The 25,499-nt window shown below is 40.4% G+C and overlaps 1 protein-coding gene across 1 annotated transcript in view; it reads right to left on the bottom strand.

The window, feature by feature from the left end:
- Nucleotides 1-25,499, bottom strand: part of LOC140476201 (TOG array regulator of axonemal microtubules protein 1) — a 167,937-nt gene that overhangs the window by 67,568 nt on the left and 74,870 nt on the right. Inside the window, exons 3-4 of the mRNA XM_072568427.1 lie at nucleotides 11,379-11,516; nucleotides 1,894-2,193 (exon numbers count right to left, since the gene is read on the bottom strand). Coding sequence (XP_072424528.1) covers nucleotides 1,894-2,193; nucleotides 11,379-11,516 — 438 coding nt within the window. The remainder of the gene's footprint in view (nucleotides 1-1,893; nucleotides 2,194-11,378; nucleotides 11,517-25,499) is intronic.

Here is a 25,499-nt window from a genome sequence, read left to right as displayed (position 1 = left end):
CTCCCACTCCACCAAGTCCTGAGCCTCTTTCACCACTAAATCCAAGCCACCCAATGACTGGAGGATGAATGCCTCATCTTCTGCCTTGGGACTAACCACACAGCATCAATGACATCTTCACCAGTTTCCTTATCTCCCCTCCCCCTACCTCATCCCAGATCCAACCCTCCAACTCGGCACCGCCCTGTTGACCAGTCTCACCTGTTCATCTTCCCTCACACCTATCCACTCCACCCTCCCCACTAACCTATCACAATCATTTCCCATCTGCATCCACCTATTGCCTTCCCCTGCTACCTCCCCCAGGTCTATCCCCACCCTCCTATTAATCTCTCAGATTCCGTCACCCCCACCCCACCACATTCCTGATGAAGGGGTTATGTCTGTAATGTCAATTCTCCTGCTCTTCAGATGCTGCCTGACCTGCTGTGCTTTTCCAGTGCCACACTTTTTGACTCTTAACTCTCAGATCTGCAGTCTTCACTTTTTCTTAGTGTGAGGAATCACTCTTATGGATTTGTGTCCTGCCATACTTTGTGCACTGAATTTGCAAATCACTTTTGCCTGTCCTTTTATTTCACTGTTATAAAAAATTCTGTTTAACAAAATTAATGTTTTCAAAAATGTATAAAACGAATAACAATCCGGCGATTATACTTGAAATAATCATCATGTGAGACTAAAACCACTAGTAAGTAAGCCAGGGAAAATATTAATCCATAACAGAGATATTTAGAGGCTTTAAGTATGTTTAGAACCACTCATTTTGCTTTTACAAAAATAGCCAACTTGGTTAATCTTACTGAGATGGTGGAATGCACAAGATGAAAGTACAATGGTGTAAAATATCATCTCACTCGCAACATGATGCAATAAATCAGGAAAATGTATTTGAATTAGAGAATCAGTATTATTATCAATAACAGCTTTAAAAGGAAAAAAAGTAAGTAGATAAATATTTAAACAATAGAAGTGCCCAAAGTAAAAAGTAAATGAATAGTCATTTCAGATGGGGTCCGAGGGAGTGTTGCGGAACAAAGAGACCTTGGAGTGCAAGTTCATAGCTCCTTGAAAGTGGAGTCACAGGTAGATAGGACAGTGAAGAAGGCGTTTGGTATGCTTTCCTTTATTGGTCAGAGCATTGAGTACAGGAGTTGGAAGGTCATGTTGCAGGACATTGGTTAGGCCACTGTCGGAATATTGCGTACAATTCTGGTCTCCTTCCTATTAGAAAGATGTTGTAAAACTTGAAAAGGTTCAGAAAAGATTTACAAGGATGTTGCCAGCACTGGAGGATTTAAGCTAGAGGGAGAGGCTGAATAGGCTAGGGCTGTTTTCTCTGGAGCGTTGGAAGCTTAGGGATGACCTTATAGAGGTTTATGAAATCATGAGGAGCATGGATAGAAAAAGTACACAAAGTATCTTCCCTGGGGTGGGGGAGTCCAGAATTTGAGGGCATAGGGGTAACGTGAGAGGGGAAGATTTAAAAAGGAACCTCAGGGGCAACTTTTTCATGCCGAGGGTGGTATGTGTATGGAATGAGCTGCCAGAGGAAGTGATGGAGGCTGGTACAATTGCAACATTTAAAAGGCATCTGGATGGGTATATGAATAGGAAGGGTTGGAGGGATATGGGCAGGGTGCTGGCAGGTGGGACTAGATTGGGTTGGAATGTCTGGTCGGCATGGACAAGTTGGACCAAAGGGTCTGTTACCGTGCTGTACATCTCTATGACTCTATAACTCTAAGAAACATACCTGTTGTTATAAAATTTTGTGATTCTACAGGGATTAGGGATGTTGTAGAAAAGTAACGAATTTAAATTGATAATGTTTTAACATTTCCTACAAACACTAAAATGAACAATGTTTGTCACTATTCAAAGCTCTCTTACCAAAGATGAGCAAATCTTCAGACAACTGATCGGTCAGCCGCCGGGAACTAGGTTTAGACATTCCTTCAAAATGCTCAGTAGGCCACGAGTTAGAAAAATTTACAGTTTGTTCATGAAATTTCTTCGATGATCCATCAATTCCAGAGACATTGACTGGCCTCGCTGCAGTTGGCAATGGAAATGACGGGAGATAGTGAGGCCCTTGGCTGCAGCTGGAAGTTGGAAATGGTGTAGAGTCGATAGTAATGGGATTATAGAAGGCATGATTCTTGCTGGAAAGAGCCAAACTAGCACGAACAGCTAAAGAAAGAAAAACAGTTATTTTTTTAGATATCCACTGTATTTAAAAAGGGATATAACAAAAAAAAATGAAAGGTAGTAGATTTAAGACGAAGATTCTATTGGCCAAAACTGACTCGATCTTGCATGTTTTATAAAATGCACACATTTCTAATGTATACCATATTTCTGGTTTACATTATGCCTTTTGAAACTTAATTTTGTTATTTTTATCTAAAGGAAGTTTGTTTCTTCTCTACTCCATGAGGTAAATGAAGCAAGGAGACAAAATCTTCAATTTCCTAAGCTGTGCTGGTTCATTTATTCTTTAATGGTGATGTTGCCGGCGTAAATGTTGAAATACAGGAAATTTGTAACACTAATATATTTAGTCTGCTGCTACTGTTTCACTAAGATATATAGATACACATACTCACAAGCAGCCTTCACTTCCTTTTCTGAGGCAGCCCCTCAGAATTAAGGAAGGCTTGTGTTCAATTCAGTTCATTGAATTTTGAAACAGTTGATAAAGCCAATGCACAATTGCAGACTTTGCCACATGCAGGGCAAGTGGTGTTTCAACGGTCAGGGAAATTAGTTATTGAAAGTTTGTAGATACTCAGATATTTTAAAGTTCTGAACAGACTATGCAGGGGGACAAGCAAATCATGCCCAAGAAGCAGTGCTTTTGAGGGGTGTGTATGCACAGCTGCCCAAAAAACAGATCAGACACAGTAAAGGGAAATTAGAAGGAACTTAGGTTATGCCTTTACGCCGGCAACATCACCATTAAAGAATAAATGAACCAGCACAGCTTAGGAAATTGAAGATTTTGTCCCCTTTGTTCATTTACCTCATGGAGTAGAGAAGAAACAAACTTCCTTTAGATAAAAATAACAAAATTAAGTTTCAAAAGGCATAATGTAAAAGATAAAAATCAGCAGGTTTTTTTTCCAAATAATAGTTGATACATAATGTTCAGTATTAAAACTGATGATAAAATGAATAACTCAAATGATAACCATAAGTTAATTTGAAGACTGGATTTATTTTTGTGCATGGAGCAAGAAGGGAGCAAAGCTACAAAGCTACAATGTAATAAGACAATTTTACTATTAGGTGGTCAGTCAGCTACGTTTTAACTGGTGGCAAGCTTGCCTCAGAATCAGAGTTTGTGGGTTCAGGTTTTGCTCCAGGACTTGAACACAACAATCTAGACTTTACATAAGTACTGATTAGGCACTTTACAATCCTCTGCACTCAACATTAAGTTCAATAATTTCAAACCATGAACTCTGAACACCATTTTGATTTTTTTTTCCATGTGCCAAAGTGATTCGTATTTCTCATGTTTTTGCTTTTGGACACAATTGTTCAGTATTCATAGAATCATAGAATCGTTATGGCACAGAATGAGACCATTCAACCCATCATGTCTGCACCCCATTACCTATGGTCAATATCCTGCTTTTTCCCCATTTTCCTGCACACCATTTCTATCCAAATGATTCATCGATTGCCCTTTGAATACTTCCGCTGCATTTCCAAGCAGTGTATTTCATATGCTAACTGCTCGCTGTTTGAAAAAGTTCACTCTTACATCACCCTAGCTTCATTTACACATCACTTCAAATCTATGCCCTTGTTTTTGTTTTTTTATATTTTACAAGGTGAAACAACTTCTTCCTATCTACTCTTGCAACTTATTGATGATTTTGAAGGTGCCTATCAAATCTTCTCTCAGTCTTCTTCTCTCTAAGGAGTACAGTCTCAACTTCAACCCATTCTTATAATTGAAGTTTCTTATTCCTGGAACCATTCTTGTAAATCACTTCTACACTCTGTCCAATGCATTCGCATCTTTCCAATAATGTGGCATGTACAACCATACACAATATTCCAGCTGTCAGTCTAACAAGTGTCTTGTAAAAGTTTAACATCACCTCCCTGCTCTTTTATTCGATGCCGCTAATACTAAAGCTGAAAGTTAATATACTTTGTTAACTGCTCTCTCTTCCCATCTAACCATCTTCAATAATCTGCATAAATATACATTGGGACCTCTTTTCCTGCATTCCCTTGGAATTGTACCCACTAGTTTCTACTGTCTTTCAACGTTCTTTTGGTCAAAATGCATCTCTACATTGAACTACCCACTTCACCAACTTTTTACTGTCCTTTTGGAGTTTCACACTGTCCTCCTCACAGTTTACAATTCTTCCAAGTTCAGTGTCATCTGCAAACTTTGAAATTGTTCCCTGAACAATAAGATCATAAATAAACATCATGAAAAGCACGGTCACAAAACTGAACCCTGGGAAGCTCCAATACAACCCTTCTCCAGCCCGAAAAATATCCATTGGACATTATTCTCTGTTGCCTATCACTCAGCCAATTTTGAATCAATGTAGCTACTGTCCCGTTTATAGCATGACCTATAACTTTCCTCAAAGTCTGTTGTTTCAAGACTCTTTCAAGAGTCACTGGAGTCACGGAAAGTCCCGGATGATTGGAAGATCGCGGTTGTAACCCCATTGTTCAAGAAAGGATCAAGACAAAAGATGGAAAAATATAGGCCAATTAGCCTAACCTCGGTTGTTGGTAAAATTCTAGAATCCATCATTAAGGATGAGGTTTCTAAATTCTTAGAAGAGCAGAGTCTGATTAGAACAAGTCAACATAGATTTACTAAGGGGACATCATGCCTGACAAACCTGTTGGTATTTTTTGAAGAGGTGACAAGCAGGTTAGACCAGGGAAACCCAGTGGATGTGATCTATCTAGACTTCCAAAAGGCCTTTGATAAGGTGCCACATGGGAGGCTGTTGAGCAAGGTGAGGGCCCATGGTGTTCGAGGTGAGCTACTGGGATGGATTGAGGATTGGCTGTCTGACAGAAGGCAGGGAGTTGGGATAAAAGGTTCTTTTTCAGAATGGCAGCCGGTGACGAGCGGTGTCCCGCAGGGTTCAGTGTTGGGGCCACAGCTGTTCGCATTATATATTAATGATCTGGATGAAGGGATTGGGGGCATTCTAGCGAAGTTTGCCGATGATACGAAGATAGGTGGACAGGCAGGTAGTACTGAGGAAGTGGGGAGGCTGCAGAAGGATCTAGACAGTTTGGGAGAGTGGTCCAGGAAATGGCTGATGGAATTCAACGTGAACAAATGCGAGGTCTTGCATAAAAGCACAGACTACTTTCTAAACGGTGAGAAAATTCGTAAAGCCAAAGTACAAAGGGATCTGGGAGTGCTAGTCGAGGATTCTCTAAAGGTCAACATGCAGGTTGAGTCTGTGATTAAGAAAGCGAATGCGATGTTGTCACTTATCTCAAGAGGGTTGGAATATAAAAACACCATTGTGCTACTGAGACTTTATAAAGCTCTGGTTAGGCCCCATTTGGAGTACTGTGTCCAGTTTTGATCCCCACACCTCAGGAAGGACATACTGGCACTGGAACGTGTCCAGTGGAGATTCACACGGATGATCCCTGGAATGGTAGGTCTAACATATGTGGAACGGCTGAGGATCTTGGGATTGTATTCATTGGAGTTTAGAAGATTAAGGGGAGACTTAATAGAGACGTACAAGATAATACATGGCTTGGAAAGGGTGGATGCTAGGAAATTGTTTCCGTTAGGTGAGGAGACTGGGACCCGTGGACACAGCCTTAGAATTAGAGGGGGTAAATTCAGAACAGAAATGCGGAGACATTTCTTCAGCCAGAGAGTGGTGGGCCTGTGGAATTCATTGCCGCAGAGTGCAGTGGAGGCTGGGACGCTAAATGTCTTCAAGGCAGAGATTGATAGATTCTTGTTGTCTCGGGGAATTAAGGGCTACGGGGAGAATGCGGGTAAGTGGAGTTGAAGTGCCCAGCAGCCATGATGGAATGGCGGAGTGGACTCGATGGGCCGAATGGCCTTACTTTCACTCCTATGTCTTATGGTCTTATGGTTTGGCATGATATCAAACATGTTCTGAAAAGCCATGTCTACCACATCAACTGCAATAGCCTCATAAATCCTTTATGTTATCTCTTCAAAAAATCACAACAAGTTAGTTAAACATGATTTCCCGTTAGAAGTCCAGGCTGATTCTTCCGAGTCAACTCAGCCTTTTCACGTGAGTACTGATTCTTTCCTGAATAATTGTTCCCACAAGCTTCCCACCACCATCAAAGTTTCGTAAACTAACTGGTCTGTAATTGCTGGGATTATCCTTCCAACCTTTTGTGAACAAGGCCATTATGTTTGCAATTCTCCAGTCTTCTGGCACCTTCTCCTCCCTCCCAACAGAAAAAAAGCTTTGTTATCCTGGGTGCAAGGGTTTGAGACATAACAAAATGGCTGAACTTCTGCAAAGGGAGGATTAGTTACTACAGAGGGAAAAAGTGAGGACTGCAGATGCTGGAGATCAGAGCTGAAAAATATGTTGTTGGAAAAACGCAGCAGGTCAGGCAGCATCCAAGGAGCAGGAGAGTCGATGTTTTGGGCATAAGCCCTTCTTCAGGAATCTGAATAGAAGCTAACATTTCGAGTCTAGATGACTCTTCAAATGAGCTCTGATGAAGAGTCATCTAAACTGAAAATGTTAGCTTGTTCTCTCTTCATGGGTGATATCTGACCCGCTTTGCACTCCAGAATTTGTTGTTAAAAACCAGTGATTGTGGTTTATGTGGGAATCAATGACAGAAGGACGGAGAGCATAAAGGACTTGCAGGATCAGTTTCAGGAATTATGGAGTAGGTTGAAACACATGACCTCAAGGGTAGTAATCTCAGAAATACTACCTGTAGCATGAGCTTCACCATTTAGGCAATAGCAGATCAGGGAGGTAAATACTTGGCATGGAGGATGATGTAGAAGAGAGGGGTTTAGATTTTTTGGTCATTAAAATTGCTTTTGGGAAAGAAGAGAGCTGCTCAGAAGAGATGGGCTTTATCTGAGCCGAAATGGAACTAATCTGCTACTAAGAGGATGAGGGTGAATTTAAACCTGAAAAGTGGAGGGGTGGGAGGGGGTTTGTATTTGATGAATGGGCCAAGTGCTGTTAAGTATCAGACAGGGCATGCAATAGAAAATGGGGAAGGGGGAAATCAAAGTGAGACAAGACTTGCATGTTGACAGTGACCAAAGAAATCGTCACCTTTCAATGGGAAAGAAAGAGATAAGGGAAGAGTTAAATTGGACGTATGTAAAGCACAGATTATCATGAAATAAAATTGGGGAACTAGGAGAAGAGATTGCTCTTGGGGATCTGACATAGTAGTATTCTCAGAAACATGGCTCAAGCCAGAAAAGAGCTGGATAATGCTTTTATAATACATTGAGGAAAATTATAGGTTGTGCTATAAAATGGTCAGTAGCTAGATGAGTACAAAATTGGCTGAGTGATAGGAAACAGAGAATGATGGTCAATAGATATAATGCTTTTTGTAGAAATGGGGAGGGGGGGTAAAAAGGGAGGAAGTCTTGTTCAAAGATAATATCATTGCCTTTGAACAGCTCATGAGTCAGAATCTGTATGGTTTGAGGTAACAAACAGGACTGCAGCAGTGACCTTGCTGAGTATTTATGATATAGCGGGGACGAAACAGAAGAGATCCTTTGGAGGCAGCTTATGGAAATTGGCAAGTAAAGTAGGGTTGTGATTGTTGATGATTTCAATTATCTTTGAGTAGACTGGGAAGAAGGTAGAAGGTAGGGCATGGAAAAGAAGAAATCCCTATAATGTGTATAAGAGAACTTTCACGTACAGTATATTTCCAGTCCGATCAGGACTGTGCTTGGTGTGGTCCTAGGAAATAAGGTAGGCCAATTGGAGAATGTCAGAATGGGGAACATATGGGAAATAGAGATCATAGTACAATAAGGTTCAGTATGAAGTTAGAAAAGGATAAAAATTGGTCAATGATTAAGATTCCTGACTGGAAAAGGGCAAATTTGATTTGAAATAAATTTTGGTGGATAAAACAGTTGATGAAAAATGGAAGAATTTCAAATGAGAGATGTGTAGAGTACAAGCTAGGTATATACCCATGAGAAATAAATACAGAGTACCCAAAGCTAGAGTACCCTGGATGATTAAAAATACTGATGAGAAAAATAAGGAAGAAAAAGGAGGTATATGAAGCATACTGGAATAAAAATAATAATGAAATCAGGAAGACCATCTCATATGCAGGAGAGGGACTAAAGCTAGAATAAGGAAGGCTAAGCATACAGAAAGAATGGCAGGCTGCACAAAAAAATTGAGTAAAATGCTCTTTAAACATACTAAAAATGTAAGATTGGTGAAGGATAGAGTGGTGTCCATAAGGAATAAGCAGGGTAAGCTTTGTTAGTGCCAAAGTAGAAAATGATGACAATGGCCTTTTTGAAAACATGGGTATTGAGCAACTAAGCAGTGATAGATTAAGAAGAAGTGATAAAAAGGCTGACAGAACTCCAATTAGCAAAGTTACCAGATCAGGATGGGATGCATCATAGATTGCTGAGAATGTAAGGGAGCATGTTGCAGAGCTGCTGATGGAAATTTTCCAGGCCCCCCTGAACACAGGATTTGTCCCAGAGAACTGGAGGATTGCAAATGGGTCAACGCTATTTCAGAAAGGACCAAAGGATTACCCAGGAAACTACAGGTCTGTCAGCTTGAAGCAATAGTGGGAAAACTGATGGAGGCCATAATACAGGATAAGGTAGAGAAAAATAAATTATACTAGACTGTCAACATGGTCTTGTTAACAGCAGATCATGTATGACAAATGTGAGTTCTTTGACAAGGTGACATAGGCTGAATGAGGGTGTTTCACTGGATGTTGTGTGTTTGGACTTTCAGGAAACAATTGAAACTATGCCACATGGCAGTTTGGTTAGCAAAAGAGAAATGTTTGGGACTGAAGGGTCCTTGGCAGCATGGATTAGAAGCTGGCTAAAAAAGGGGGAACACAGGGCAGGTATAGGTGGGAATTTCTCTGATTGAAAAAGAGTTGGTTTTTTTTGGGTTTATATGAACCATTTGGAGATGGGTGATGCAAATTTGCAAATGATACTAAGCTAGGGAGAATAGTGAATGTGAAGATGAGTACGTTCAAAAAGACATTGACAAGTTGGCCAAATGAGCAGACACCTGGCAGATAAATTTCAGTGTGAAGAAATGAAATATTTTGGTAGAAGTAAGAGAGACAATACTGGCTCAATAGTACAACTTTGAGGGGAATGCAGGAACAGAGGGATGATTCTCTGTCCAGACAAGTTAAACAGTTGTTAAGAAGGCCTTATAGGATTCTTGAGCTTATAAATAGAGACACAGATTCTAAAAGCTAAGGAAGCGATGCTATACCTCTACAAGTCATTGGTCAGACCATATTTGCAGTACTGTATTCGGTTTCAGGTATCTTATTGAAGGAAGGATGTTAAAGCCCTGGAGAGAGTGCAAAGGAGATTTACTAAAATGATACCATTAATGAGTGACTTTAAATAAAAAGAAAGATTAGAGAAATTGGGCATTCTCCTTGAAGTAAAGAAGAAAGGATATGACTTTATTGAGATGTCAAATTATGAAAAATCTTGACAGGGCAAAGATGGATATCCATTAGTTGGTATGTCAGTAACCAGACTTTATAATTTCAAGACAGTCAGCGAGACAGCTAGGATTGAGATGAGGAGAAACTTCTTTAATCAGAGAGTTGTTAGAATTTGGAGTGTGCTGCCTGGGAGAGTGGTGGAGGTAGATTCCATACAAGCTTTCAAAAGAGAGCTGGATTTTGATTTGACAATGATGAATTTAGAGGACTACAGAGATAGGCCTAGAGAGTGGTACGAGCTCTTTTGGGAGCTGCAAAAACAATGGGTCAAATGGCCTCCTTCTTGCTGTCTGAGATTCTAAATAACTGACAGACATACCTACACAAATATAAAGTGACTTTCCACAGACTGGTAAGGTCACAGCTAATGCATTTCGAGTGTATTTGCATAGAAGTGGAACATTTTAAATCAGGCAGCAAAATATCCTATTCACTGCATCTTAAATCTCATTTCAAATCTAAATTTAACAATTAGCAGTGTTCATTACAGTAGCCTCCATCACATTTTCCACCACAGCTCTTGGACTTATGTGAGCTTTAACTAGTGAGTACACTTGCATTTTCAAGGAATTTGTGACCTCAGTAATTTTAGATTTTCCTGTCTCTAGTTAGTTGAGTATTCCTTTGCTGATAGGTATAAAACTCTCTTATTTGCAGTCTCCTCCATTCCTTCTAATCCCCCTCATGGTTTCCTCCTTTCCTCTCTCCAAATTTTGCATGCTTCTCCTTCCCACCCCCTTCCCCCCAGTGGGGCCTCCTCACCTCACCTCTCAATTTTCAGTGCCTCTTTTCTTTCCTCCTTTCCTTCTCCACATACATACATTTGCTTATTTTGCCTTCTCCCCCAACCGTTGCAAACATCTCCTTTCCTAACCCTCATTTCCTGCATTACTTCAAAAAGCGGACGGAAATTATCCCAATGTCCAAGCCAATATTTCTCCTACAGGCAGCATTACAAAAATAAGTTAGCTGGTTGTTACCACTTTGCTATTTGTGACAATGTGCAATGAGTGAATTGCTTGACACCTTTCCCACAAGTGAGTTCATTTCAAAAATATATCATTGACTGTAAAGCATTTAGAATTTCCTAGGATAGTGAAAGACACTATATAAATGCGTGTTTCCTTTTTATTAATTTTTTTACTAATTAAATTTAAACTAGCTACTTTCCTTTTCTATCATGTTGCCTTTGCATACTTATTTGCAAATAGAACTATACCTGAAATGGAACAAAACAGTACTCTGAAAGTTATATAATCCCTTGATAGCTCACTGAGCTTTATTGCTAAACTTCTTCAGATTTCTTAGTGTAACATAAAATACATTAAAGAGTTTGGTACTACCTCAGTATTAGACAGTAAAATCAATCTAGAATTTAATTGCTTCTTAAATCATGAATTTTTATCAAGAATAAGAAACCAGAATATGGACAAAAGTCATTATTATTTCTGTCATTATACACACCCAGTCCAGCAGGCGGTAAAAACTTAGTTGCTGTGGTTTATAACATCATATTAACGTCTGGTAATGATACTGGCTTGTCAGACACTAAAGGTAGTGTAATAGCATCACAACTGTTTAAAGGAATTTAAGCTAATTAGTATTGAATAAATAGTTCATACCTTTGTCTTGTGATAACTTTCCATTTCCTAAAAATTGCAGGTCAGAATCCACACTGTGACTTTGTGTATTTAACAATCTGGAGGAGCCAAAAGGTACTCTCCTGCTTAAAGGTTGAGAATGAAGTGGTTCTCCAAATCCTAATAATGAAAAGGAAAGTAATATAATTTTTTGTGCTTATCAATACCATTAACATTCATCTGTTTTTTTCAGTGCAAGATTGTAATCTTTTGGATTAAATCATTGTATTTGCCACAATTACAAATGAGGATCCCTAATTCAACAGAAATGTTTTTTTCTGAAATTGAACCTTTTTTTAAAGTACCTAAAGAAAAAGCACCCCTAAATAAAGCATCATTCCCTGGCTAAGAAATCATGCTAGCAAAAGACCCTGTAATTTTAAAAGCTCCTGCTTAAAACGTTTTAAAATTTACTTCCAAAAGTTATTTTTTAAAGATCATTCGTTTTAATCAGATGAACAGTAGATAACCAGGAGGTCAGTTGGTATTTGAATATCATTTTCTTCAAATCAGGTAGTTAGTTGGTACCTTCGAGGAGAAAGTGAGGACTGCAGATGCTGGAGATCAGAGCTGAAAATGTGTTGCTGGAAAAGCGCAGCAGGTCAGGCAGCATCCAAGGAACAGGAGAATCGACGTTTCGGGCATAAGCCCTTCTTCAGGGATGAGGAAAGTGTGTCCAGCAGGCTAAGATAAAAGGTAGGGAGGAGGGACTTGGGGGAGGGGTGTTGGAAATGCGATAGGTGGAAGGAGGTCAAGGTGAGGGTGATAGGCCGGAGTGGGGTGGGGGTGGAGAGGTCAGGAAGAAGATTGCAGGTTAGGAAGGCGGTGCTGAGTTCGAGGGATTTGACTGAGACAGGTGGGGGGAGGGGAAATGAGGAAACTGGAGAAATCTGAGTTCATCCCTTGTGGTTGGAGGGTTCCTAGGTGGAAGATGAGGCGCTCTTCCTCCAACCGTCGTGTTGCTATGGTCTGGCGATGGAGGAGTCCAAGGACCTGCATGTCCTTGGTGGAGTGGGAGGGGGAGTTGAAGTATTGAGCTACGGGGTGGTTGGGTTGGTTGGTCCGGGTGTCCCAGAGGTGTTCTCTGAAACGTTCCGCAAGTAGGCGGCCTGTCTCCCCAATATAGAGGAGGCCACATCGGGTGCAGCGGATGCAATAAATGATGTGCGTGGAGGTGCAGGTGAATTTGTGGCGGGTATGGAAGGATCCCTTGGGGCCTTGGAGGGAAGTAAGGGGGGGGAGGTGCGGGCGCAAGTTTTGCATTTCTTGTGGTTGCAGGGGAAGGTACCGAGATGGAGGTTGGGTTGGTGGGGGGTGTGGACCTGACGAGGGAGTCACGGAGGGAGTGGTCTTTTCAAAACGCTGATAGGGGAGGGAAGGGAAATATATCCCTGGTGGTGGGGTCCGTTTGGAGGTGGCGGAAATGACGGCGGATGATACGCTGTACATGGAGGTTGGTGGGGTGGTAGGTGAGGACCAGTGGGGTTCTGTCCTGGTGGTGATTGGAGGGGCGGGGCTCAAGGGCGGAGGAGCGGGAAGTGGAAGAGATGCGGTGGAGGGCATCGTCGACCACGTCTGGGGGGAAATTGCGGTCCTTGAAGAAGGAGGCCATCTGGGTTGTACGGTTTTGGAACTGGTCCTCCTGGGAGCAGATGCGGCGGAGACGAAGGAATTGGGAATATGGGATGGCGTTTCTACTGTGATGATTTGATATGCTTACGGTAACAAATATCAAGTCTACTTTCATTGGAAAAGTTCATTCGCAATTAACTTTAGCAAATCAGAACAGTTCATTCGCATTCAAGGAAAAATACAATTTACAATAATTCAGTTGTCCGTGCATCTCAAATCTGGATACAGTATTTTCCATTGAGATTCCTTTCAAGGAAAAATGGATTTTAGACCTTGCGCTCATAGACTCATAGAGATGTACAGCATGGAAACAGACCCTTCAATCCAACTCGTCCATGCTGACCAGATATCCTCCACCCAATCTAGTCCCACCTGCCAGCACCCAGCCCATATCCATCCAAACCCCTCCTGTTCATATACCCATCCAAATGCCTTTTAAATGTTACAATTGTACCAGCCTCCAACACTTCCTCTGGAAGCTTATTCTATACACGTATCACCCTCTGTGTGAAAACGTTGCCCCTTAGGTCTCTTTTATATTATTCCCCTCTCACCCTAAATCTATGCTGTCTAGTTCTGGACTCCCCCACCCACTTTGTCTATTTATCCCATCCATGCCCCTCATAATTTTGTAAACCTCTATAAGGTCACCCCTCAGCCTCCGACGCTCCAGGGAAAACAGCCCAAACTGGTTCTGCCTCTCCCTATAGCTTAAATCCTCCAACCCTGGTAACATCCTCGTTAATCTTTTCTGAACCCTTTCAAGTTTCACAATATCTTTCCGATAGAAGGAGACCAGAATTACATGCAATATTCCAACAGTGGCCTAACCAATGTCCTGTACAGCCGCAACATGACCTCCCAACTCCTAAACTTAATGCTCTGACCAATAAAGGAAGGCATACCAAATGCCTTCTTCACTACCCTAACTACCTGCAATTCCACTTTCAATGAGCTATGAACCTCAAGGTCTCTTTGTTCAGCAACACTCCCTAGGACCTTACCATTAAGTGTATAAGTCCTGCTAAGATTTGCTTTCCCAAAATGCAGCACCTCGCATTTATCTGAATTAAACTCCATCTGCCACTTCTCAGCCCATTGGCCCATCTGATCAAGATCCTGTTGTAATCTGAGGTAACCTTCTTTGTTCCAATTTTGGTGTCATCTGCAAACTTACTAACTATACCTCTTACACTCATATTCAAATCATATATATAAATGAAAAAAAGCAGAGGACCCAGCACAGATCCTTGTGGCACTCCATTGATCATAGGCGTCCAGTCTGAAAAACAACCCTCCACCACCACCCTCTGTCTTCTATCTCTGAGCCAGTTCTGTATCCAAATAGCTACTTCTCCCTGTATTCCATGAGATCTAACCTTGCTAATCAGTCTCCCATGGGGAACCTTCTCGACCGCCTTACTGAAGTCCATATAGATCACATCTACCGCTCTGCCCTCATCAATCCTCTTTGTTACTTCTCCATAAAACTCAATCAAGTTTGTGAGACATGATTTCCCACGCACAAAGCCATGCTGACTATCCCTAATTAGTCCTTGCCTTTCCAAATACATGTACATCCTGTCCCTCAGGATCCCCTCCAACAACTTGCCCACCACTGACATCAGGCTCACTGGTCTATAGTTCCCTGGCTTGTCCTTACCACACTTCCTAAACAGTGGCACCGCATTAGCCAACCTCCAGTCTTCCAGCACCTCACCTGTGACTATTGATGATACAAATATCTCAGCAAGAGGCCCAGCAATCACTCCTCTAGCTTCCCACAGAGTTCTAGGGTACACCTGATCAGGTCCTGGGGATTTATCCACCTTTATGTGTTTCAAGACATCCAGCACTTCCTCCTCTGTAATATGGACATTTTGCAAGGTGTCACCATCTATTTCCCTACATTCTATATTTTACGTGTGCTTTTCCACAGTAAATACTGATGCAAAACACTCATTTAGTATCTCCCCCATCTCCCCCGCTCTACATAAAGGCGGCCTTGCTGATCCTTGACGGGCCCTATTCTCTCCCTAGTTACCCTTTTGTCCTTAATATATTTGTAAAAACCCTTTGGATTCTCCTTAATTCTGTTTGCCAAAGCTATCTCATGTCCCCTTTTTGCCTCCTGAACTCCCTTTCAAGTATACTCCCACTGCCTTTATATTCACTCGACCTATCCTGTCTATACCTGACATATGCTTCCTTCTTTTTCTTAACCAAACTCAAATTCTTTAGTCATCCAGCATTCCCTATACCTACCAGCCTTTCCTTTCACCCTAACAGGAATATACTTTCTCTGGATTCTCGTTATCTCATTTCTGAAGGCTTCCCATTTTCCAGCCGTCCCTTTATCTGCAAATATGTGCCCCCAATCAGCTTTTGAAAATTCTTGCCTAATACTGTCAAAATTGGACTTTCTCCAATTTAGAACTTCAACTTTTAGATCTAGTCTATCCATTACATCTCTATTTTACATCAAATAGAAATATGGTTGCTAGCCCCAAAGTGCATCCCCACTGACACCTCAGTTACCTGCCTAATAACTTCTGATATTTGTATATTGTTTTGAATATAACAACATTTTAAGAGGCCATATACTGATTTTTCTTCTATTACAGTAAATCTCAACTATTATCAGCCTCAATATTTATTCCCTGCACACCTTCTAGTAGCTTTATTCATTTGAATTTGCAGATCATCAGCATTCAGTCTTTCCCTATCTCTTTCAATCATCTGATCATCAGGGAAATGTGACAACACAGGGTTGAAAAATTCCTCAAGTTGAGGACAAAAACTTGTCCTGCAGCACCACAAATCATGCCTTTAGGAACTGCTCTCATTTATGTGTCAATAACATCTGACATCTCTTACTTCTAACTGTTCCACCACTAGCCTTTCATGACATTCCTGCCTCAGTACATTTCCTGATCTTTTCTAAAGTATCTTCAAGAACTTTCAAAAACAAAACCTCACAAATCATGCTACAAAGGTAGGCAATCATACATCTATTGATTGTTGTGATGTATTCCCAACGAAATGAGCAGACCACAATTAAGTGACTTATACAAGGCATAGAAAGTACTGATTTGACACTAGACAGTACAGAAGGTGTGTTTTTTTAATTAAATCACCACTAATTTTTGTAGGTGAAATCAGCCTTTACAACAAAAATAATTGGGATAGTACTTTGCCAGCAATTTTGTTGAGTTCTAGCTTTCCCTTTCAAAATCGTGTTTTGCTATCAGTTTAAACTATGGAAGTGAGCTGTATATAATAAGGAAGTTTGAGAATGGTGTAAGAGTGTATTATGAATAGTAGTGAACATATTATTGGAATAAAATGGATGAAAACTTCTCATCTCACACTCTTTCTATCATGACCTAAATCATATCACTAAATAACAGAAGAGACTTAATAGATTAAATAATATACTTATGTCCTGCGTACTGGAAAGTACTCATTAACCAGTTGGATAAAAATGGCAGACACCTTGTTTGCTTGCAATGCTACAGGACAGGACTAGTTTAAGGAGAGGAGAGTTTTTCTGTGAATGGTTTCTGTGCATATTTTTTCAGTACTCAATTTCCAGAAGTTACTATCCTAATTGTCAAAACCATGATCATCTTGAACGTTTTGTTTTTGAGAATGTTTTCTGTTTTGATCTCAGAAAAATGTAACTATGGATTTAAAGAGATCGAGAACAGATTGCCTGCATTGGCACCTGTTAATAGGATAATAACATAGAATAATAAAAAAAGTCACCCCTTTTACTGTCATAAACTGTGGAGAGAAAACATGAAAAATTGGAGTGACCAATATAGATCATATGAGTTTACAAAACAGAAGGAAGCCATTTGACACCATGTCCAGAACAGTTCTTTATTAGAGCAAACTTAAAATTATTCTACTGTTCTCGTCTCAAGTATAATTTTCACCTTTCTTTGTTTCACATGTTCCAATCTAAAGGACTACAGATTAAGAACTGGAAAGTAGCTCTTTTTGGAGCAAATGGACGTGGATGCCTATTCTATGCAGAAAACTTTCTAGATTTCTAAATAATGATCTAAATTTCCTTTAAATATTCAGGGGTCTCTGCCTTAACTATTCCTCATGACAAAGCATTCCATGTTCCAACAACCCTTCATAAAAAGAAATTTCTCCTAAACTTATCTTCAATCTGAACCAGCGCTAAATTGATAGACCTCACTGTCCCTGAATTATCAGCCAGTGGACAAATTCTTCCCACATTTCATTTCAAAACTTCTCATATTCTAAAGAAATTCCTCAACCTTGTCTGCTCTACTGAAGACAGTTGTCTTAAGTCCAGAGTCTTATCCTGGTATTATGCCAGTAAATCTATAGGATGACGACTTTATGACTTTAAAATTCTTTAATGAGGTACCACAACCTGTATATACTAGCTGATCAATCTACATTCTTGTACAAATTAATCTCAATTTCTCTGCAAATTGGTTGTTTTGTTAGCCCATGTTACAACAGATTACTTCATTGTGTATGAAGCACTTTGGAACATTTTTATTTCTATGAGTTTTATAAATAGCTATATAGTACAAATGCAATGTTAGAGTGGGATTCCAGACCATGAAAGAATCACCTCTTATCACCAGTGCTGTAACCAACTCACATATGCAATCTATAAAATTTGAAAGCCCTTCTCATCTTTTGACAGTGGGAGGGGGGATGTAATTGATGCAGAGTTTTAAGATGTTGTATAAAGGCAAAGTGCAGTGACGCAGTGTTAATTTCTTGCAACCACCTTGAAAAGTGATACATGACAATGTGAACCAAACCACAATTGACAACTACTGTTCCACATAAGAGTAAAACTTTACAATTTACACTCTCCTAACTTGTTATTTTGTACCAGTCACTATAAGAAAAAACATCTCACTACATGGAGTTCAGGCCCTAAAATTATTGAACTTGATATTAAGTTTCCAATTGTTTCCAGTTTGCCTGCCTCTTTAACACACCACCCTGTTCCCTGACCAACATCCTTGTCTCAGGTTTGCTGTAGTGTTCCAGCGAAGCTCTATGTAAGCTGGAAGAACAACACCTCATTTTCTGCTTGGGGACTTTAAGCCCTCTGGACTCAATATTGAGTTCAATAATTTTAGGGACTAAACTCTCCCACATCCTAGCCCCCAACCCCACACACCAGGCCTTGTTATCACATGGTATGCCATTACACACTACCTATTGTTAGCCACTGACAGTGTCCATTAACAGCAATTCACTCTCCTAGGAATTGCATTGAAACTGGATGTAAAACAAAAATAAAACAAAGAATTGCAGACACTGAAGATCTGAAAAAATAAGGACATGAGAAGGCCATTTGACCCTTCAAGACTGCTCTGCCATTCAATGAGATCATGGCTGATTTGATAATCCTCACATCTACTTTCCTGCCTTTCCCATAATGCTTGATTCCCCTACTGATGAAGAATCTATGGCGACCTTAGATATACATAAGGACACTGCCCTCTCAGCTCTCTGTGGTAAGGAGGCTCCAAAGACTCACAATTCAGTCTTATTCTGGTACCCTTTATTATGAAACTATGCCCTTTGGTCCTAGACTCCCCCATGAAGGGAAACATCCTCTCAGCATTTAATCTATCAAGCAGACACTTTGGACAGAACTTCCAAAGCCATGACCACGACTTTCTAGAAGGACAAGGGCAGTGGATACCTGGCAAAACCATCACCTGCAAGTTTCCCTCCAAGTCACTCACCATCCTGACTTGGAAATATATTGAACATTGAAAATTGAACATTGAAAATTCAAACCCTCAAAATCAATTATTTGAAAAGACTACTTTAAAAATAAAGACAGTGACACTTACTACTAAACAGACCTCTGGTTTGTAAATTGACTCATTACTTGATACAGGCCCAGAACTAAAGGAAAGAGACAGCTACTTTGGCTCAGCAAGTACAAAGCACAGTGGTTAGAAATCAGTACAGCTTAGAGTATACAGGTCGTTCTGCTATATTGGTGGAGGGATTGAGTTCTGGAGCCGTAATGTCATGTTGCAACTACACAACATGTTAGTGCAGCCACACTTGTACAGTTCTGGTCGCCCTATTACAGGAAGGATGTGGAAGCATTGGAAAAGGTGCAGAGGAGATTTACCAGGATGTTGCCTGGTCTGGAGGGAAGATCTTATGAGGAAAGGCTGAGAGACTTGGGTCTGTTCTCATTGGAAAGAAGAAGGTTAAGAGGGGATTTGACAGAAACATACAAGAGAATTAGATAGGATAGACAGTGAAATTCTTTTCTCGAGGAAGATGACATCAGCTTGTATGTGGGGGCATAGCTACAAATTGGGGGTGATAGATTTAAGACAGATGTCAGAGGCAGGTTCTTTACTCAGAGAGTGATAAGGCTGTGGAATGCCCTGCCTGCCAATGTAGTTAACTCAGCCACATTAGGGAGATTTAAACAATCCTTAGATAAGCACATGGATGATGATGGGATAGTGTAGGAGGATGGGCTTAGATTAGTTCACAGGTCAGCACAACATTGAGGGCCGAAGGGCCTGTTCTGCACTGTATTGTTCTGTGTTCTATGACGCACGTTTCATTAATGCAAATTCGCTGTGACACAATTGACGAACTGTTTCTAAGGCGTGAACTTTTAAAATGTACGTTAGCTGCAACGCAATTACATCGTCAACTCTTTAAGCACTGTTTCTAAAGCACGATTTTTCTATAATGGTGGTGATGGGGTGGGGGGGTTGCTCAAAAACACAACCTGCACGTTATAGAAGAACTACCAGTACATTTTAAACTTTGTGTAATTACTATTTCCAACTCAAATTCAAAATGATTATAGATCTAAAACAATAATCTAAACACGAATTATAACAGAAAAGGTATTCTGTTGCTTCCTGAAATTAATCGGTAAGCAGAAGAGCGTAGAATTAATTTCTACAAAAGAACCAAATTACAAAGTGTACATAACTTTTATTCAATACATAGAGTATTTTTTTCATGAGATTAACTTTCCAGTCTTGCATGACAGTTAATTATAATCTGTTATGCACTTTGAAGTACTTTGTGTTAAAAGCATGTGACATTGTGTTTAAATTGGTCATGTATAATTGCAGTGAAAACATGCTGATTTAAATTATAGGGTGCTTTCCCACAAAATCCCGTTAAGTAACACTTTACATATCTCCGTAGGCCCCTATATGACCTGACTTGTCTATTCGTATGTTCCACATCAGAAAATTAAAATTGAAACACAATAAAACCCCTCCAACCGTAACAAGGACAGAACGCCCCTGGTGCTCACCTTCCACCCTACCAACCTTCGCATAAAACAAATCATCCGCCGACATTTCCGCCACCTCCAAACAGACCCCACCACCAGGGATATATTTCCCTCTCCACCCCTTTCCGCCTTCCGCAAAGACCATTCCCTCCGTACTACCTGGTCAGGTCCATGCCCCCCTACAACCCACCCTCCCATCCTGGCACTTTCCCCTGCCACAGCAGGAACTCTAAAACCTGCGCCCACACCTCCTCCCTCACCTCTATCCAAGGCCCTAAAGGAGCCTTCCACATCCATCAAAGTTTTACTTGCACATCCACTAATATCATTTATTGTATCCGTTGCTCCCGATGCAGTCGCCTCTACATTGGGGAGACTGAGCGCCTCCTAGCAGAGCGCTTCAGGGAACATCTCCGGGATACCCGCACTAATCAACCACACCGCCCCGTGGCCCAACATTTCAACTCTCTCTCCCACTCTGCCGAGGACATGGAGGTCCTGGGCCTCCTTCACCACCGCTCCCTCACCACCAGATGCCTGGAGGAAGAACGCCTCATCTTCCGCCTCGGAACACTTCAACCCCAGGGCATCAATGTGGACTTCAACAGTTTCCTCATTTCCCCTTCCCCCCACCTCACCCTAGTTCCAAACTTCCAGCTCAGCACTGTCTCCATGACGTCTGGACTTGTCCTACCTGCCTATCTCCTTTTCCACCTATCCATTCCTCCCTCTCCTCCCTGACCTAACACCTTCATCCCCTCCCCCACTCACCCATTGTACTCTATGCTACTTTCTCCCCACCCCCACCCTCTTCTAGCTTATCTCTCCACGCTTCAGGCTCACTGCATTTATTCCTGATGAAGGGCTTTTGCCCAAAATTTCGAAGCTCCTTCGATGCTGCCTGAACTGCTGTGCTCTTCCTGCACCACTAATCCTGAAAAAATTCCTCTCCATCTAAACCCTTAACACTATGGCAGTCCCAGTCTATATTTGGGAAATTAAAATCCCCACCATAACCACCCTATTATTCTTACAATAACTGAAATATCCTTACAAATTTGTTTCTTGATTTCCCTCTGACTATTTGGAAGTCTATAATACAATCCCAATAAGGTGATCATCCCTTTCTTATTCCTCAGTTCCACCCAAATCACTTCCCTGGTGCATTCCCAGGAATATCATTCCTAAGTACAGCAGTAATGCTATCCCTTATAAAAAACGCCACTCCCCCTCCTCTCTTGCCCTCCCTTTCCATCCTTCTGAGCGCGTTTGTATCCTGGAACACTAAGCTGCGAGTCCTGTTCATCCTTGAGCTACGTCTCTATAATTGATATATATCCCAGTCCCATGTTTCTAACCATGCCCTGAATTCATTTGCCTTCCCTGTTAGGCATCTTGCATTGAAATAAATGCAGTTTAATTTATCAGTCCTACCTTGTTCTCTGCTTTGTTCCTTCTGCCCTGTCTGTTTGACTCATTCCTTTTCCTAACTTTACCAGTCTCAGATTGATCTCTTTTCTCACTATTTCCCTGGGTCCCTAGAAGTAAGCTTGAAGCTTATTAAAGTGAGAACTGGCCGTATTATAATAAACTGTATTGCATTTAATCTCCAGGAGTGTAGAACATCTTAGGAGGCCTAATTTCTATTCGTATGGTTTATGGTGTCATCACATTAACCTTTTGACTTTCCAAAACTCTATAGATTCTCTGAATATTAGTTACAGTTTAAACAAAACGTAAGTACTTTCACCACTATAATGGTGAAAAGTACATACAGAAAAGATTAAATTATATGCAAGACTGAAAGTTATTCTCAGATAAACCAGTTTCATGAAAAATAAAAATTAACTATGGCATGTTAGTAGTTCATTTGTAGAAATACCTCTTGCAGAACACCGTCAGAATATAAAAGAAAAGGTATTTCAAAATTATTATTGTGTAATAGTGTCATATTGGCTCTGTAGTACAGAAGGAAGGCTCTTGGTTAAGCACAACAGGGGAAGGAAAAAAAAGGCTTGGTGCATAATGGTGGTACCATAACAAGGAACTAACGAAGCACTGAAAATTCTGCTTAATTGGTCTTTCTCATATAAACTGAGTCAGTAGTAAAAAGGTTTCTGTAGCAACAATCACAGGTCCCTTAATCAAACAAAACGTTTCCATAACAAGCCAGGTCTAACTGTTGCAGAGCTTTAAAATTTACTGCCTCCATTATATAAATAAAAAAAATCAGAAAAATACTTTTGGAATTTATTCAATTATTCTAAAGTTTTTGCGACAAGTAACTCTGCCTATTTACTTAATACAGCTAATTTGTTAAGGCGGCAAAAAATTTAGGATACAAGCATAACAGCATGAGTAGATTATTCAGCCACTTAAGCCTGATGCACCAACCTAGATCAATATCTCTGTTAACATCTTTTTCCAATGCTATTCAATATCCTTTACTGTCGTTAGCGTCTCTAAATTTATCAATCTTTTTCTTGAATATGCTAATAATTGCGTTTCCACATTTCTCACCCTTTAAGAATTTCAAAAGTTTCAAAGTGGTCACTCCTGACTCTTCTAAACTCAAGAGATGATAGGTCCAATATCCTCAATCGTATATCATAAGAAACTCACACCATCCCAGGAATCAAGTCTGGTGAACCTCCGCTGTACTCTGCAAGTAGATCCCTCCTTTGGTAAGGGAAACAAACTTGCACACAATACTCCAGGTATGGTCTCATCTTTACTCTTGCACACAAATCTTGTGATTAAGACATATGTAAGTAACATTTGCCTTCCTAACTGCTTGCTGCACCTGCATATTAGTTTTCAGTAATTAATGAACAAAAAAAGTATTCCTAAGCATATAATATAATGTTTATGCCAAAATATGGAACTCAGATCATTATTCTACATACCTAGCAGCTTTCATCTATCAGAAATGAACAATAAAATGTTTAATATTACAGAGAGCATTTAAAAAAATTGAATCCTCTTTGTTTAGTTTAAGACTAACTTTTATGTTGCCCAGCTGAACTTTATTTTGTTATGGACATTATTGTATGTTGAACATTACTTGTGCTATGGATTAGCCATTTGTAAGAAAACTATATGTACTGTAGCAAGTCAAAAAATGCAACATTTTTTGGTCTTGATATGCAGGCAATACTGACATAATTGTATGTCTTACCCATCCACAGATAATGATAGATCTTCTCTTTAAATTGGTGCAGCTATTAGGGTTAACAGTGGTTCAAAAAATGTTACATATTACTTCATAATGATAATGAAGAAACATGTTGAAGTCAGGATCGTGGTCACTTCAAGACTAAAATAGAAATTGTTGGAAAAGCTCAGCAGGTCTGGCAGCATTTGTAGAGAGAAATCAGAGTTAACATTCCTTCCTCAGTAATGACCCTTCCTCAGAACTGACCCGAAATGTTAATTCTGATTTCTCTCCACAGATGCTGCCAGACCTGCTAAGCTTTTCCAGCCATTTCTAGTTTTGTCTCTGATTTACAGCATCCACAGTTCTTTTGGTTTTTATTTTGTGGTCACTTAAAGATGGTGGCACCCCATCACACAGTAGCCTGGTGTTGTAAGCCATAGTTCTGATTTGGCTGGTGGGACTGGGATGGAAGGCACAACATTAAAGTCAAGGGTGATTTTCTGGACATACAAACGATGCATATATTACCACTTCAACCACAGGGGCTGCAGTAGATTAGGATGAGCTGCCTAGTTTTAGGTGAAGATGTGAATGGAACTGAATGTCACAGGCTTCAGTGAACAACATCATACCTGACCTTGTGTTTAAGAAAAAGTAACTGATAAACAAATGAAGATGCTGGCACATGGTGGCTTCCCTACAACACTATCTTGGGTTTGCAATGACTGCTGACTGCTTATTATGACCATGTTTCTTTATTTCAGGAGTGAGGTCAGTCACTGATCGTGAATCAGTAAGCCAACTTTGAATAGGACTTCTTGGATAATGAAGCTATCTACCAGAAGCTCTCCTCGGAACTTTGGAAAATAACAACAGAGATCTCAACATCTCCTCTCAAGATCATTACCATCGCTCTCCTCGGAACCTATGAAAATAACAAATGAAATCTGAACAACTCTCCTCAAAATTCAACATCATTACCATGACTGAATCCACTACACTCAACAGCTTGGGGTTTACCATTGTGGCTACAAAAGTAGGTTAGAGGGTGGGAGTTCAGAAGCATAATGCTATCTACAAATTGTCACATGTTACAACTGTAGATCACCTTAGCACCTATACTGCCAACCCTACATAAGGTTGATTTACTTAACCGCAATTCAGAAGTTGGGAGCTTTGTAGCAATTACCTCACCTCCTGGCCCCAAAAGGCTTATCCAGTAGTTAGAAGGCACAAGTCAAAGGTGAGATGGAATATGATCCACTAACTTGAATGCTGCTGCAACATTATTCAAGAAGTTCAACACTGTTCAGGACAAAGATCAACACCCTATCCACCAAATTAAAATTCAGTGCATTTAGTCACCAAGCCTCCTTCAACAAGGCAATGCATTCTAAACCTAGAAGGACAAAGGTAGCAAATTGTGGGAACACAACCAGCTGCAGGTTTCCTGTTAAGCCACATGCCAGACATGGAACTATTATCGCTGTTGCTTCACTACTGCTACAAATAAATCCTGCCACACTCTTCTTAACAGCATGATGGGTGTACCTACATCACACAAATTGCTGCATTCGCGCCTTAAGCATATAGAATAATTTCCGATTCCGTATTATAAAAACTTTTAAAAAATTTATTCAGAGGGTGTGAACTTCATTGACTGGCCACCATTTATTGCTCATCCTTTTTTGCCCTTGAGATGCTGGTGATAGAATGCCATTTTGAACCATAGCTGTGCATTTGTCAGTATGTCAATAGTCCGACGAGGGAAGGGGCCATACTGGACCTGGTATTGGGGAATGAGCCAGGACAGGTGGTAGAAGTTGCGGTGGGGGATTTCATTGAGAACAGTGACCAAAATTCTGCAAGTTTTAGAATACTCGTAGATAAAGATGAGAGTGGTCCTAAGGGAAGCGTACTAAACTAGACCAAGGCCAATTATATGAAATTTAGACAGGTGCTCGGAAATGTGGATTGGATACAGCTATTTGAAGTGAAATCCACATTTGAT

The sequence above is a fragment of the Chiloscyllium punctatum genome, chromosome 4 (genome assembly GCF_047496795.1).
Source record: "Chiloscyllium punctatum isolate Juve2018m chromosome 4, sChiPun1.3, whole genome shotgun sequence".
Lineage (NCBI taxonomy): Eukaryota > Metazoa > Chordata > Chondrichthyes > Orectolobiformes > Hemiscylliidae > Chiloscyllium > Chiloscyllium punctatum.
Note: the sequence above shows the minus strand (reverse complement) of the source record. Positions and strands in the feature narration are given on the sequence as shown.